This window comes from Natator depressus, chromosome 6 (assembly GCF_965152275.1).
Source record: "Natator depressus isolate rNatDep1 chromosome 6, rNatDep2.hap1, whole genome shotgun sequence".
Lineage (NCBI taxonomy): Eukaryota > Metazoa > Chordata > Testudines > Cheloniidae > Natator > Natator depressus.
Genome location: NC_134239.1, coordinates 98,373,270 through 98,390,026, shown reverse-complemented (window position 1 = coordinate 98,390,026; position 16,757 = coordinate 98,373,270). Strand labels below are relative to the sequence as shown.

At 42.6% G+C, this 16,757-nt stretch overlaps 1 protein-coding gene across 1 annotated transcript in view; it reads left to right on the top strand.

The window, feature by feature from the left end:
- Nucleotides 1–11,933, top strand: part of PTPN21 (protein tyrosine phosphatase non-receptor type 21) — a 56,348-nt gene extending 44,415 nt beyond the window's left edge. Inside the window, exons 16-20 of the mRNA XM_074956084.1 lie at nucleotides 1,788–2,009; nucleotides 6,768–6,896; nucleotides 7,296–7,530; nucleotides 7,956–8,116; nucleotides 9,030–11,933. Of these exons, the coding sequence (XP_074812185.1) occupies nucleotides 1,788–2,009; nucleotides 6,768–6,896; nucleotides 7,296–7,530; nucleotides 7,956–8,116; nucleotides 9,030–9,158 (876 nt within the window). The 3' untranslated portion in view covers nucleotides 9,159–11,933. The remainder of the gene's footprint in view (nucleotides 1–1,787; nucleotides 2,010–6,767; nucleotides 6,897–7,295; nucleotides 7,531–7,955; nucleotides 8,117–9,029) is intronic.
- Nucleotides 11,934–16,757: the final 4,824 nt, after the last annotated feature.

Genomic DNA, 16,757 nt, shown 5'->3' with positions numbered 1-16,757 from the left:
TTTTTAGCCATAGGCGCACCATAGGAGTCTAGCAGATGCTGGGGACCTAAAGTAACACCACATTGTCACTGAAGTTAGCAAACAGACACAGCCATTAATGATGGCAGGTTTCCCTGTATTTCACATGCTCCCTCTTACCTATCAGCATCATTTTTTGCGGGGGGGCCTGACTTGAGCTTCAGTGAGCACACTTTATCCACACCCCAGTTTTTCCCAAGCACTTGGGGGAAAATGGGGAATCTGCACTGATAGGGTAGATGAAAAGGAGTCAGATGTGTGTCCTCTGCAGCCGCAGCCCTGTATGCAGTGCATGTTGAATAGGAGGGTGACAAAATAGAACCTTGCAGACCTGTATGCAGTAGAACCAATACAGCAGAGGCGCAATTGCCCAGGACCACCCACAGGAATCTGTTAGAAGAAAGAATCAAGTCATTCTTGAAGCAAATAGTTAAATCTTTAAAAAACAGATATTGTTGCCACTATAACACTGAGCACTGTTGTGCGTGATGCTGCACAAACAAGAAGTTTACTATTTAAATAGGGCACAGACACAACCATTCAGACCTATGTAATAGGAGAAAATCCAGTTTCAGAGGACTTCAGATATTTTTGGAGGACCAAGAAGTTTGTTCAACATCTACTTCTGAAGCTCAGATTCTTGCTACTGTGCCCTTGCTAGTCAATTTCATAGTAGAAAACTTGACCAAGAAGAAAGTCAGAAACTTCCCTGTGAGTGTGCTGATGTATGAATTGTTGTGGAGATTTTACACCTTTCTCTGTACCATCTGGTAACGGCAACTGTTAGAGACAGGATACCAGACTAGATGGTTGATTTGTCTCATACTGTGTGGCTGTTTTGATGTTACTGTGAGAGTCTAGTTCATGTGACACACACAGTTCTCTAGCTTAAATCTTCTTCTGTTTCCCTCATCCCGCCCCAAAATGCTGAAATTCCAAAAGTCTCTTATGATTAGAAAGTATTTGGCCTGGGGGGGTTGGGAGAAATTGTTTTTCAGCAGGTCTTGTTAAATAAAATAAAACAATTAATGAAACATAAATGAAAAATAATACAGAAAATAGTGAAAAATAGAATTACTATGGTAGGAGGAATTTGTGCTTATACCTCATCTGTAGTAGGAGTTTGTTGGAAGGATTTGCTGCCATCTTCAACATTTATCATCTGCAGGCTGATAAAACAGAGTATTTGCAAAGTGTGCTGAATTTATTCATTTAACAAACACTTTGTTTTGAATCTGGAGAGCTTTTCTCTTCCACTTGAACAACAAAGCTGACCAGATAATAGAGTTGGAAGATACCTCTCAAATTAGCTACTGTAACCTGCTACATCAAGCAGGAAGGACTTCACACATCCCCATCTAAATTTATCTGTCCTTGCCTCAAATACCTGTAGAGAATCTGTGCTAATTACCTTGTTTGGCAAAATGTTTCCATGTCTAATTGGATTGTCTATATAGAAATCAAGGAATAATTTTTCAATGTTATTTACTATCTCCATCTCCTAGTGCCATATTCTTACTTTCTTCATCCATGTTCACTTAGACAGAACTCCCATTAACATAAATTAGTTTAATCTGAGTAAAGACCCCAAGATTTGGCCACTCATGAATTACTGTGATTGTAAGAACAGTGGTAGTTGGAGAGGGCTTTTAAAAAATTAAGTGAGAAATTTGTGAATTTTTTTTTAATTAAATTCTTTTCACTGAAGTGTTAAGAATAAAATTGAGTTGGGATGTGGTATTGTATGATCATCTTATTCTGTCTTTTAGTGTAAAATTCTAGAACAACGGCTGGAACAAGGAATGGTGTTTACTGAGTATGAGCGGATTCAAAAGAAAAGGCTCATAGATGGAGAGTGCTCAATAGCCCGGCTCCCTGAAAATGCAGAAAGAAACAGGTTCCAGGATGTCCTTCCCTATGATGATGCCAGAGTGGAGCTGGTCCCAACCAAAGAAAACAACACTGGCTATATCAATGCATCCCATATTAAGGTAAGATTAACACTGATGAAGAATGTTTTGCAGAAGGATTCTTCAGTCTCCTTGCAGGTAGTATCAAAAGCCTCTTTATTGTTCTGTTAAAATAATTCTGAATAGCCTAAAAATGTTGCCAGGGTAGTTGACGTGCTGGATTGACTGAGCACACTGACCTCTGCACTTCGAAATGTCACGGCACCAGGGGTTATGAGGAGAGTCTTGGTGATAAAGATCTCAGTTGGTGGTACTAGTTTCAGAGCAGCATGACGCTGCTGGGAGAGACTTTTCTTTCTCTTAACTGTGTAGGGGATTGCAACTGTTGTACTAAGAGAAGTGTTAGAACTGATATTGGAAAAACTGTCTGATAAATGAGTGTGGGTAAGTGCTCAGTCTGTCCCTCTTTCCCTTTTCATGTTGGCTTAATATTCACTATTTTAAGGAAGAGAGATTTTCCTTAGGTCGTATCTACATGGAGATTTAGTGCGCAGCACCACAGTGTGTAAAACTACAGCACTGTAGCTTGCCACACACTAAGCAACTGTGTGGACTCTGTTACCGCGCACTAAAAGTTCTGTAGTGCACTTTGACGTACCGCTGTTTGAAACGGCAGAACATCACAGCACACAATGAAACTTTAGAGCATAGTAACAGGGTCCACGCAGCCACTTAGTGAGTGACAGGCTAGAGGGCTGTCCATTCAAACCCTGCCTTACCACACATTAAGTCTCGGTGTAGACAAGCCCTCAGGCCTTAAGAGAGACTTCATGGTCAGATATCTGAGGTGTCTGCCATATACTGTTCATTCAGTTGCTTTCTCTTTTTGTCATACATTAATAGAAGGTAAATCAATGCTTTGGGGATGTGACATGCTGGGCAATAATCCTTAATCCATGATGCGGGTCCTTTGAGATCAAAGATGGTATATATGTGTCAGGTATTTTAATTGCCCAATCTGACTCCATTCTCAGCAGAGAGAGACACACACCCAACCTAAAGAACTGAAATTAAGGGCCCTATTGTTCCCTCTCCTTCTGTGGATCTGGGAGCACAGACGGTGGGAATGCTAGCTTCTTGCTGGAACTTTCCTGGCTGGTCACAGGGAGTAGATGGAGCCAGGTGGGAAACTGCTCTTCACAGTATAATCCCTCTCCCTCACCCAAGCCTCTTTCCTCAAAGATTATAAGGAACTTCTTGCAAGGTGAACTTCATAGAATTTCCAGGGGCCAGGGCCCTTTGCCCTTTTCCAGTGGGTGTTTCCACAGGGAGGTGGGTTATAGTCCTAAATGATTTAATGCTTCTAAAGAGAGTTAAGATCTCCTTCTTATCTGTAGGCAGCTCTAAACAAGGTTATATGTTTTTTTTAATGGCCTTTTGCTGCCTGGCATAGTATCGAACAGTTTCCATACTTGATAACAAGCTATAAGTCAGCATTTTGACTTTCCTGAATCAGAATTGGAAGGAAAAACATTCTGACTAGTGTAGACTCACTTTAATGCTGTAATAATGGCATTGAAATGGCTAGAAAATGTCTTTAAAGCCTAATTTGTCTAAATGCACAGAATTCACCCAGTATGAAAGAATGTTGATGTAGCCTCAGTTGTCCAGTATAGTTGGTTTTTAAAATACTATGTCTCTAGTTGTTTTTCTCCTCCTAAATGTTCATTTAACTTTTTTAAAGGACCATATAAATGATGACTACAACACGACAGGGTGCAAATACTAGGTGGAATCATAGAATCATAGAATATCAGGGTTGGAAGGGACCCCAGAAGGTCATCTAGTCCAACCCCCTGCTCGAAGCAGGACCAATTCCCAGTTAAATCATCCCAGCCAGGGCTTTGTCAAGCCTGACCTTAAAAACCTCTAAGGAAGGAGATTCTACCACCTCCCTAGGTAACGCATTCCAGTGTTTCACCACCCTCTTAGTGAAAAAGTTTTTCCTAATATCCAATCTAAACCTCCCCCATTGCAACTTGAGACCATTACTCCTCGTTCTGTCATCTGCTACCATAGAGAACAGTCTAGAGCCATCCTCTTTGGAACCCCCTTTCAGGTAGTTGAAAGCAGCTATCAAATCCCCCCTCATTCTTCTCTTCCGCAGACTAAACAATCCCAGCTCCCTCAGCCTCTCTTCATAAGTCATGTGCTCTAGACCCCTAATCATTTTTGTTGCCCTTCGCTGGACTCTCTCCAATTTATCCACATCCTTCTTGTAGTGTGGGGCCCAAAATTGGACACAGTACTCCAGATGAGGCCTCACCAGTGTCGAATAGAGGGGAACGATCACGTCCCTCGATCTGCTCGCTATGCCCCTACTTATACATCCCAAAATGCCATTGGCCTTCTTGGCAACAAGGGCACACTGTTGACTCATATCCAGCTTCTCGTCCACTGTCACCCCTAGGTCCTTTTCCGCAGAACTGCTGCCTAGCCATTCGGTCCCTAGTCTGTAGCGGTGCATTGGATTCTTCCATCCTAAGTGCAGGACCCTGCACTTATCCTTATTGAACCTCATCAGATTTCTTTTGGCCCAATCCTCCAATTTGTCTAGGTCCTTCTGTATCCTATCCCTCCCCTCCAGCGTATCTACCACTCCTCCCAGTTTAGTATCATCTGAAAATTTGCTGAGAGTGCAATCCACACCATCTTCCAGATCATTTATGAAGATATTGAACAAAACCGGCCCCAGGACCGACCCCTGGGGCACTCCACTTGACACTGGCTGCCAACTAGACATGGAGCCATTGATCACTACCCGTTGAGCCCGACAATCTAGCCAGCTTTCTACCCACCTTATAGTGCATTCATCCAGCCCATACTTCCTTAACTTGCTGACAAGAATACTGTGGGAGACCGTGTCAAAAGCTTTGCTAAAGTCAAGAAACAATACATCCACTGCTTTCCCTTCATCCACAGAACCAGTAATCTCATCATAAAAGGCGATTAGATTAGTCAGGCATGACCTTCCCTTGGTGAATCCATGCTGACTGTTCCTGATCACTTTCCTCTCATGTAAGTGCTTCAGGATTGATTCTTTGAGGACCTGCTCCATGATTTTTCCAGGGACTGAGGTGAGGCTGACTGGCCTGTAGTTCCCAGGATCCTCCTTCTTCCCTTTTTTAAAGATTGGCACTACATTAGCCTTTTTCCAGTCATCCGGGACTTCCCCCGTTCGCCACGAGTTTTCAAAGATAATGGCCAAGGGCTCTGCAATCACAGCCGCCAATTCCTTCAGCACTCTCGGATGTAACTCGTCCGGCCCCATGGACTTGTGCACGTCCAGCTTTTCTAAATAGTCCCTAACCACCTCTATCTCCACAGAGGGCTGGCCATCTCTTCCCCATTCTGTGATGCCCAGCGCAGCAGTCTGGGAGCTGACCTTGTTAGTGAAAACAGAGGCAAAAAAAGCATTGAGTACATTAGCTTTTTCCACATCCTCTGTCACTAGGTTGCCTCCCTCATTCAGTAAGGGGCCCACACTTTCCTTGGCTTTCTTCTTGTTGCCAACATACCTGAAGAAACCCTTCTTGTTACTCTTGACATCTCTTGCTAGCTGCAGCTCCAGGTGCGATTTGGCCCTCCTGATATCTTTCCTACATGCCCGAGCAATATTTTTATACTCTTCCCTGGTCATATGTCCAACCTTCCACTTCTTGTAAGCTTCTTTTTTATGTTTAAGATCTGCTAGGATTTCACCATTAAGCCAAGCTGGTCGCCTGCCATATTTACTATTCTTTCGACTCATCGGGATGGTTTGTCCCTGTAACCTCAACAGGGATTCCTTGAAATACAGCCAGCTCTCCTGGACTCCCTTCCCCTTCATGTTAGTCCCCCAGGGGATCCTGGCCATCTGTTCCCTGAGGGAGTCGAAGTCTGCTTTCCTGAAGTCCAGGGTCCGTATCCTGCTCCTTACCTTTCTTCCCTGCGTCAGGATCCTGAACTCAACCAACTCATGGTCACTGCCTCCCAGATTCCCATCCACTTTTGCTTCCCCCACTAATTCTACCCGGTTTGTGAGCAGCAGGTCAAGAAAAGCGCCCCCCCTAGTTGGCTCCCCTAGCACTTGCGCCAAGAAATTGTCCCCTACGCTTTCCAAAAACTTCCTGGATTGTCTATGCACCGCTGTATTGCTCTCCCAGCAGATATCAGGAAAATTAAAGTCACCCATGAGAATCAGGGCATGCGATCTAGTAGCTTCCGTGAGTTGCCGGAAGAAAGGCTCATCCACCTCATCCCCCTGGTCCGGTGGTCTATAGCAGACTCCCACCACTACATCACTCTTGTTGCACACACTTCTAAACTTAATCCAGAGACACTCAGGTTTTTCCACAGTTTCGTACCGGAGCTCTGAGCAGTCATACTGCTCCCTTACATACAGTGCTACTCCCCCACCTTTTCTGCCCTGCCTGTCCTTCCTGAACAGTTTATAACCATCCATGACTGTACTCCAGTCATGTGAGTTATCCCACCAAGTCTCTGTTATTCCAATCACGTCATAGTTCCTTGACATCACCAGGACCTCCAGTTCTCCCTGCTTGTTTCCAAGGCTTTGTGCATTTGTATATAAGCACTTGAGATAACCTGTTGATCGCCCCTCATTCCCAGTATGAGGCAGGAGCCCTCCCCTCGCAGACATCAGATTTATGTGGTTTACAAGTGGCCTCATTTGATTCCCAAATGTTACTTTCAACTCCAAACTTTAAAGTCGCTCACTTTGCAAACAACTTTCTTGGTAACCCGTAATTTAACATTCTCCTTTTGCATTTTTTACAGGTCTCTGTCAGTGGCATTGAGTGGGACTATATTGCTACACAGGGCCCTTTGCAGAATACATGTCAGGATTTCTGGCAGATGGTGTGGGAACAAGGGATTGCCATTATAGCAATGGTGACAGCAGAAGAGGTGGGTCCTTAGGCCAGGTCTACTTTAGAAATATTTGTTGATCTAGTAATGTTAGGATCGTGATCCTGTGTGATATTTTTATATTAGTAAAAAAATCCTTTTGACAGTATAGTTTTTTTATTCAGGGAACTGGTAGAAGTTTTGCTGGTATAAACTGGTCTCCACTCGGGGAATTTCCTGAGATAGCTATACTGGCCAACCATTCTAGTGTAGACTCAGCCTTAGAAATGGTTTCCTCATTTACTAAGTCTGAGTCTAAGTGTGTGGAGAAGCCCTTTTAGCGATACATTGTGGGGTAGAAATGTCAGGATTGTTATAGCAAGTTCAGGTGTGTGTGTGTGTGTGTGTGTGTGTGTGTGTGTGTTCATGCCTTATGTTTACAATGCTTTTGCTTCCAAGGAGGGTGGGCGAGAAAAGAGCTTCAGGTACTGGCCCCGGCTTGGCTCAAGGCACAACACTGTCACCTATGGGAGATTTAAGATTACTACACGATTCCGGACAGACTCTGGCTGCTATGCAACTACAGGCTTGAAGATCAAACACCTTCTCACAGGGCAGGAGAGAACAGTTTGGCATCTGCAGTACACTGACTGGCCAGAGCACGGGTGCCCAGATGATCCCAAGGGATTTCTGTGTAAGTTGTGTTCATCCCCTCCATTAGCCACACCACCTCCTATGGTTATAGAGCATACTGATGTTAAAGGTTTCTTCACACCAGTGATGGATGTTGGATTGCTGGTTTTTGTAGAAATGTGTGTCTTTCTGCCTCTAAACTGATGTACATAATTATTAAAAACCATATAAATTGAAACATAATTACACTGCATTCTGTCACTTTAACAGCTCTCCAGCAAAAGAGAATTAGGCTATAACCTCCCCAAGAGCCCACCCAGGCAAACAAATAATCCTTCCTTTTGCTTTGATGGGCTGTTAAAAATGTTTCAGTAAATCAATGATTGTTGTCAGGAATGCTGCAGTTTGTTCTCTGATGTTAGTTACAATGGTAGTGATATAATATGTGTATTTACGTGTCTTTTTCTTTTCCATTGGAACGGACAGCATACTTGGAGGAGATACAATCAGTGCGGCGCCATACAAACAGCACAGCAGATCCTAAAAGCTCTAACCCTCCTGTATTAGTGCACTGCAGCGCAGGTGTAGGAAGAACGGGAGTGGTCATACTGTCAGAGATCATGATTGCCTGTTTGGAACACAATGAGGTTATCTTCTTGCCTATGTTTTTAAAATAAAAGCTTTGGTATATGTATGTGGAGATTGCTCAGGTGACCCAGATCATTAGTGTTGTACTGCTATTGGGCACTTATGATGTGGCTTATGGAAAATCCTTACTGCTGAGGGTGGGAGAACCCTTACAAGCTCACCACCTTTAGTAATATTGTAAAAGTGATTGCTAGTGCATCAGGTGTGCATTAAAATGTATTATTCATTCCGGAATCTTGTCCTGCAAGGTGCTGATCAATGCCTGTGTGGTGCAGGGCATCTTCACATTCCGTGGACTTCAGTGGGAGCTGAGGGTACCCAGCATCTTGCTAGTTTGGCTTTATGACTGATTTTTACAGATGCATTTTTTCAGTCTAGTCCCTGCACTTCATTAGATTTGCCTGGTTGCTGGGTGTATCTGTATTTATAATACTAATGTTGTGTAGAAGACAGTGTGACAGTTTAATAAAATATTTAGAGGAGACATTAGCCCTGTCTGGCCATCACCCAAGGTGACCAGCTATAGACTATTGCACTTGTTGATTTTTTCATTTTTGAATGTGCTCTGAAAGATGATACTGAAACTAAGACACTTTATCTATGCTGATGATACTTAGTATTTACACCTGACACTGCTTTTCATCTTCAAAGCACTTGCCAAGCATTAAATTATTAAGCCTCATTATGAAGTAGGCAAATTATTTTTAAGCCCTTTCTACAGATAAAGAACATGAGGCCGACAATTTAAGTGACTTGGTCGAGGCCACTGAGGGTTAATTGTCTGAGCTGAGATCTGAGCTCAGGAGTTACTGACTTAGTGCTTAGATCATACATCTCTCCTGTTTTGAAAGAACAAACCTCAGACTTATTAATCACCAGTCATTATAACAGTTAACTTCTTTCTTTTTCCAGATGCTGGACATCCCAAGAGTGCTGGACATGCTGAGGCAGCAGAGGATGATGATGGTGCAGACTCTCTGTCAATACACTTTCGTCTATGGAGTTCTCATTCAGTTCCTTAAAAGTTCTAGGCTTATATGACGCCCACCACTTTCTATGGGATTCATTCACCTCAAGAGTTTATAAAAGGAGAATTGCAGTTGTCCAGGCAGACTTGCCTTTCTGGTGTTTTCCTCAATAGATGACTCATGCAGAGTTACCTTTTTGGCATGGTGTGGGGATATTAAATGCAAGTGCAAGGTATCAACCTTTGCAAAGCAAGATATTGATTGGACTAACTTATTTCTGTTTTCAGCTATGTCAGGAAGGTTCTAACCTAAAACAACTGTGCTCTTCTGATGTACCTGCCCACCTTCTTGAGATTGTGTTACTCTAGGTAAATTAACTGTCAACTTTACCAAAAGTACACTGGGTGATTTTGGAAATCGGATTTTTAGTCTAAGTTGCTTTTTAAAAAACAGAGCATTAGCTCTGAGCATGGAAAAAATATCTGTAGAGTTGCATAGTGAGGGGCATGACTGCCTCATTGGAATGCCAAGGTCTTAAGTAGTCTCACTCTACTTTCCATTTTGTATTTAGACTTGGTTTCTTCTGGTTCATTTAGCAGAACCAGCAGCTGCTAGAAACCTAAAAACATCAGGACAATTATTTTTCTATTCAGCAAATTTAATCTTTTTAGTCTTCAAAGAGCTATACATTTATAAACAGCACAATTGTTCAGAGAAGAGCAAAAATGAAGACACTCAAATTAACTTTTCAAGATTCGTACAAAAGGGAAAAGTACAAGAGGAAACTGTTGGTACCTGTAGAGTTCTAGGTAGTAGAATCGGCAAGAGAAAAGTCTTGTTACCTGCAGAGTGCTAGGTAATAAAATAGGCAAGTAGAAGGCATTGTTGCCTACACATTTCTAGGTGGCATAAGTGGTAAGAGAGAGGCACAGTTACCTACAGAGTTGTAGGTAATAATCAGCAAGGGGAAGATGTTACTGTCAACGGTTTTAGGTAAAAGTAAATGAACAAGAAAAGGTCAGTTACCTACAGGGTTCTAGGTAACAAAATGGACAAGAGGAGGTATATATTCAGTATTATTCATATATTTAGAGGACAGTTTGATTTTACTGGTTGAAATCGAAGTGGATGCAAATGTTTTAAGCACTTTTTTTTTTGCTCTCATTTATATAGCTAAGCATATAAACTGTAACCATATATCATTTAATAGATTAAAGTACCATTACTAACCTAACTGTTAATTTAGGAAGAGCCTTTGGAAATGATGAAGTGAGAGATAACAGAACTTAAAAGTAGGAAGTTGGCATAGTGGTGAATGGGGAATGAGTATGTGCAAATGATGGTGCAAGTGTGACAGCTGTGATTTTTGGTTGCACGTGGTTAGTGCAAAGACTTCAGTATTAATTTTTACTCTCTCTAGCAAGAAAAGCTTAAAAAATCTTAATTTACATAGAATTCCTAAGCTTATTTTGTTAATCAGCAGAAAGGTTTTCGTTAGCCTTGTATGGTATTGTTGAGTTAAGGGTGTTTGATATACAGGAGGCCATCTGAGAGTGATAGCAACACTCAAACGATGATGATGTTGGAGATGTGGGTATTTTAGTGAGCTCCTTTGCTGAAAAAGAAGCAACATAGTCACTGGATGGGGCATGAAACTGGAAGTCAAGAGACCTGAGGGTCTGTTCGCTGGTCTGCCGCTAACTCACTGTGTGACCTAAGTCAGATCACTTCACCTCTCTGTGCCTCAGTTTTTCTATTTGTAAAACGGGGGTAATAATGTTTCCCCATCTTTGTAAAGTGCTTTGAGATTTAATGACAAACAGCTCGATTCAAGAGCTCTCTCTGTTGTTTGTAGATGTCTAGTGGTCAATTCAATCCCTAAATCTTTGGAGGACCAGTCAGTGAACGAACAAACAAACATTTTGTACCTCCCCCAGAGATAAACCTACTCCGCAGAATGGAATGGGATTAGCATTTATTTGTTAGTCATTTTTATGACTGTCAGGATGGTGCCATTTACTTCTGATTAGCTGTGAGGAAGCTTTAAGCCCTAGTGTAAGAGATTAAAAGCTCCCTTCACAAGAAAAAAATTGTGAAATTATTAATTAAAGGATAATAAAGGGTTGCTTCAGTTTCCTCTGTAATGATCTGCTCCCAAAATGGTAGACAAGGTCCAAATGACAGTGTTAAAATATCACTCCTCCAAAAAATTATATTACTTTGGGGTAGATTGCAAGAGCCATGTAGTGTTTTTTGATGCCCTTTCCAATTCATATTGCCCTTGGTAAAAATAAGTTTTATGTAGAGTTGCCGTTGCCATTCTAAGCATTGTTCTGTTATGTTTCATAAAGTGGTGATCTGGTCTGTACATCCACGCCCTTTCCGAAAACCAGCTGGCTCTTTTCTGAGAACGCGATCAACTGCCTCTGATGTATGCTGGATTATGATCTTACACAATACTTTGCTTGGCACAGATAAGTGTGATACCACGCCAGTTATTACAATCACTGAGAGTTCCTTTCTTTGGTATCTTCACTATAAATAAACCCATTGGTCCACTCATCTGGCACTTTTCCCCTTTCCCAGACTGATGTAAATAGAGGGGCCAGAACAGATGCTGCTAACTCAGGATTTACCTTGAACAATTCTGCATTCAAGTTATCCTTGCCAAGAGCTTTCCCATTTTTTAAGGATTTGATGGCTTGAATGATCTCTTCCTTAGCTGGGATGTCTGTGTTGATATCAAGATCATCTTTTGCCTCCTGGATATTTGCTTTCTCTTTAGGTAGGTCCCTGTTCAGCAATTCTTTTAAATGCTCTGTCCAGCGCTGTCAGTCGCCCTGCTCCCCCCCCCCCCCCCCGCACACTGGGGTACAGATGTGGGGACCCACATGAAAGACCCCCAAACTTCTATTTTACCAGCTTAGGTTAAAACTTTTCTCTCAGGAACTAATTCCTTCGCCTGATATTGCTGCCACCACCAAGTGATCTGCACACAATATTCAGGGAAGGGTCACTTGGAATCCCTATCCCCCCCCCAAACCCCTTCACCCCCTTTCCTGGGGAGGCTTGAGAATAAACTACCAACCAGTTGCTTTAGCAATGTGAACCAAAACAAAAGATAACCTAACGCATATCCTGGCCCTACTCACAGTTTCTGTGGTTTTTAGATGGATTATTCCAGGTATATTATCAGGAGATATTGTACCTGCTTGGCTTCTCCCTCTGTCCGGAGAGGGAACAAACTACAGAACAACAAACAAATCCTTCCTCCCTAGATTTGAAAGTATCTTCTTTCTTCATTCGTCCTTCTGGTCGGGTGCCAACTCGGTTATTTGAACTGCTTAACCCTTTACAGGTAAGGGAATCCAGTACAGATGCCAAGGAGGGATTTTATGCTACTCTTCCCCCTATATTCATGACAAGTGCATTTCTTGTTCTTTTTTTGGTTGTTAGTAGGTGGCCTTGTTTGACCCTGATGAGTGTTTGTTGGTGTCTGACGTTTACCACTGATAAGCCGCATCATTTTGTAGACTGTTCCTTGTTCACCACAAGCAGCTGCATTCTCTGCTTGTGTTGCCAGATTATCAATATAATGCTGTTTGTCCGTTCTCACAAGGCGTTAGACTTCCCGGTGTGCCTTGTTATACTGCTCGCGGTATTTGTCCTTTTAGCTTCTGGGATTTTGTGTCTAAAACTTTTTTCTTCAGGGCTTGTCTGGTTTCTGTGGCGTTCTATGTACTGGATGGAATCCACTCCTTCCTTCTCTTCTGCCTGTAGCCTAGACAGGCTTCACTGCTCTGTTTACAAATTGCTGTTACTTTGTCCCACTTCTTGTTGTTCTCCTCATCTGTATTCCCCTCCTCTTCACCAAGGTCTGCAAGTGCAGAATGAAGGCTTTCTGTATTTCAGGGGCCTTTAGTTTATGTCCCTTTGTTTGGTGGGCCCACACTTCTAATTTTAGCTTGATGGAGGCTGTCACAAGGTGGTGGTTGCTACCAACATCTGCACCCCTTCTCACTTTCACATCTATCAGTGAGCATCACCATTTTCCATTGATTGTGATATGGTCAATCTGGTTCTTCTCTCTGCCATTGGAGAACACCATGTCAGCTTGTGAATTTCACAATGTTGAAATAGGGTTCTACTGATGACTAGGTCATTCATAATACAGAAACCAACAAGCCTCTCTCTGTTTTCATTCATGGTGCCACACCCATGTCTTCCCATTGCTCTGTCATTGTTTATGTTGTCCTTACTGACCTTGGCATTCAGGTCTCCCATGATGATAGTTAGGTCATGGCATGGTACTCTTTAACTCCGTCTGTAATGTAAGGTAGAATTTGTCCTTTATTTCTTCATCACTGTCATTTGTCGGAGCATAGCACTGAATCAAGGTGATATTATGTTTTCCCTTTCAGTCTGGCTCTCATAAGTCTGCTGCTGATGGGTTTCCATTCAAGCAGGGAATGTGCCACTCCCTTCTTCAAAAGGATGACAATATCCTCATGGTGTTGTCCATCATCCCGTCCAGAATACAGCAAAGTTTCTCCTGAGTCTGTTGTTAATCTTCCTGATCCCGTCCATCTGCTCTAGCTGACACCCAGGATGTGTAAGCTGTAGCATCTCATCTCTGCTGTGACCTGAGCTATCTTCCCTGTTTCGTACATTGTCCCTGCGTTCCAAAAACCAAGTCTGGTTTTTGTCTTGGTGTTGAACACTTCAGTCTTCATGCTAGTGGCTTCCTTTTGGCTGTTACCACTGGCAGTCATATGGGTCATTGACTCCCGAAAGCCATCACACACAGAAATGGTCATTTCTCCATCGCTGTTTCTGTAACATATTTTGTTTTTTATGGGACAGGGTTGTTAGCTCTACACCTAACCTCCAACCTGGAAGACCAGGGTGTCTGTTTTGTCTGGACCTTTTCCCACAGACCAATCCGGCATGGCTGAACCTACCAGGAGCAAAAAGCCCCCGCCAACACAGACTCTGGGGATCATTAGAGCATGCAAGCTGTCCCGCCATGACAAGGCACAGACACTAGAGGACATTCTGCAGGCATATGGAATCCCTTTCCATATAGTCAACATCATCAAAAGCTTTTATTTCAACATTACATGCAATGTTGACCACAGTGAGCTCAGTTTTGAAGTCAAAACAGGAGTACATCAGAAGTGTGTCACATCTTCAATCCTCTTCAACATTGCCATTGACTGGGTAATGCAGCGTACAACAGAAGACATGCCGAGAGGCATTAAATGAACACCCTTCTCGTCCCTTGAAGACCTGGACATCACAGATGATCTCTCTCCTATTACATACCCAACACCATATACAAGAAAAAACAACGTGACTCAACGCATTCAGCCAGCAAATTGGACTGAAAATTAAGACAGATATCATGCAATAAGACAGATATCATGACCTTTACTATTGCCTCACCATCACAGATAGAGGATTATGTTCTCACCAATATGGAAACATTCACATATTTGGGCAGCACCACCAGCCAGGATGATGGAACAAGCCAGGACATCTGGAGCAAAATCAATAAAGCCAGGAACACCTTCAGGAGCTTACATACAATCTCGAAATCATCAACATACAAAACCAAAACCAAACTCAAGATTGATCAGAGCTGCGTACTTTCAACGTTACTTTATAGTGCAGAATTCTGGGGAATGAGAAAGTATGACTTGTCCAAACTATCTTCATTCTATATAACCTGCCTCAGAAAAATCCTCCGTATCTTTTGGCCCAGAACAAATTCAAACCAAGATCTACTGACACAGTGCAGCCAACAGGATCTGAGCACCATCATTGCCAGGAGGCGGTGGAGATGGATTGGCCATGTGCTTCGGGTGGAAACTGATTCCATCGCCAGAGTGGCAATAAGATGGACATCTGAAGGCAAGCGAAAACGAGGCTGTCTGAAAACATGACGAAGAGCTGTGAAAGCTGAGCTGAAAAACTTGGAGCACAGCTGGGGAACCGTTGAAAGACTTGCCAGAAACAGACAGGAGTGGAGGAGCTTTGTCGCTGCCCTAAACGCCAGAGGCGTAATGGGAACATGATGATGAAAAATGAGTTTGAGCACTACAGAGAACACCCTCTCTTCCTCTTAACTGCAGGCCTAAGATAACATGCTTACCATGTCTTTGCCCAACCAGAACCACACCTAGCAGGAACAATGCCTTGATCCCGAGGAAACTAATCGCTGAAGATGTGGCACACTATAATTCACATCTGCTAACCTACAAACTACCTGCAACTTATATGTCAAATGGTTTATCCGCGCCTCTGAGAATCTGGCCTTGTGGGCCCACTTCTGCAGTTCTTTCATATATAGACCTTACTTCAGCATGAACATTCATATAAATCAGTGGGATTACTCGTGTGAGTAAGAATTGCTGGATCCAGCTCTGAGAGCATTCTAGCCAACCCGTTTCTCTCCAAAAGATTTTTCAATAAAAATGAAATTCAACAGCTCTCTGTAACCAAATGAAATTTAAAATTGCTATTGAACTAATTAAGAAACGGTGTTTAAGTCTAAATGTATACTCCGGTTTTAGCATTCAGATGCTTTGAACCTTCAAAACCACACATTTGTCCATGCAAACTGGATGGATATCTGTACCATGTTTCTTCATAGAATATTGAGTGTTACAAGGGAATCTGTTGCTAAACCCAGCCCCAGCCAGGGTTGCAGGTACGTTTATTTGCCAAAGGCTTAAAATTCCACTCCCAAGTGGGGCCAGGTTCACCAAATCCACTTTCCTATCCTACTGATATAGAAATACTTGGGAGAAACTACATATATAATTAAAGTTTAAGCTGTATTCTTTGTTATAGAAAGTCTGTTGAATAAAGATGATCTTGCAATAAATAGCAGGGAAAAGATACTGCTCTTTTTCAGACTTAGAATTTCAGAATTCTCAGGGACAATTAAGGATGCTGCTACTGGAAATACATAGTGAGACTTCACTCTCTCTCTCTTGTGGGACTAAATGGAAAATGCTTCTTTAGGATCAAATTCTGTAAAACTCTGCAAAGTCTGAGGCCATGTCTACACTGCAAAACTAAGTCGAGCTAACTTAGATTGGCATACAGCCAATCTAGTAATTACATCACTTGTGCATCACTTGCTCCTTTGTTGGCAATGCACAATCTCACCAAGAGCACTTGCATCAATTGTGCTGTCAGTGTGGGGCATTGTGGGACGGCTCTGGAAAGCCAGTAATGGTCAATGTAAGCCACATAGTGTCTACACTGACACTGCATCAACCAAACTACATCAGTCTTGACTCTATGCTGCTCGTGGAGGTGGAGTATTAAGTCGGCATAGCAGGCAGTTATGTCAGTAGGAGCCAAATTTAAGTGTAGACACTTACGTAGTTAAAGCTGCCTTGTGTTGACCTAACTGTAGTTTAGACCAGGCCTGAGTTAAGAATCACTAGAAAATCTTGGAGGCTGTAGCAATGGCTTTTGCATACTCCCCTGATGTGAGAGTTTTGGCCAGTGGATCTGTACAGTCATGGACAAGCTCTTCTCTATGGGCCTGATCCAAAATCCTTTCAAATCAATGGAAAGATGCCCAGTGACTTCAGTAGGCTTTGGATCAGGCTGTAAATCACTCCTCCATAATTCTGTGGCGTGAGTCCCATGGAGC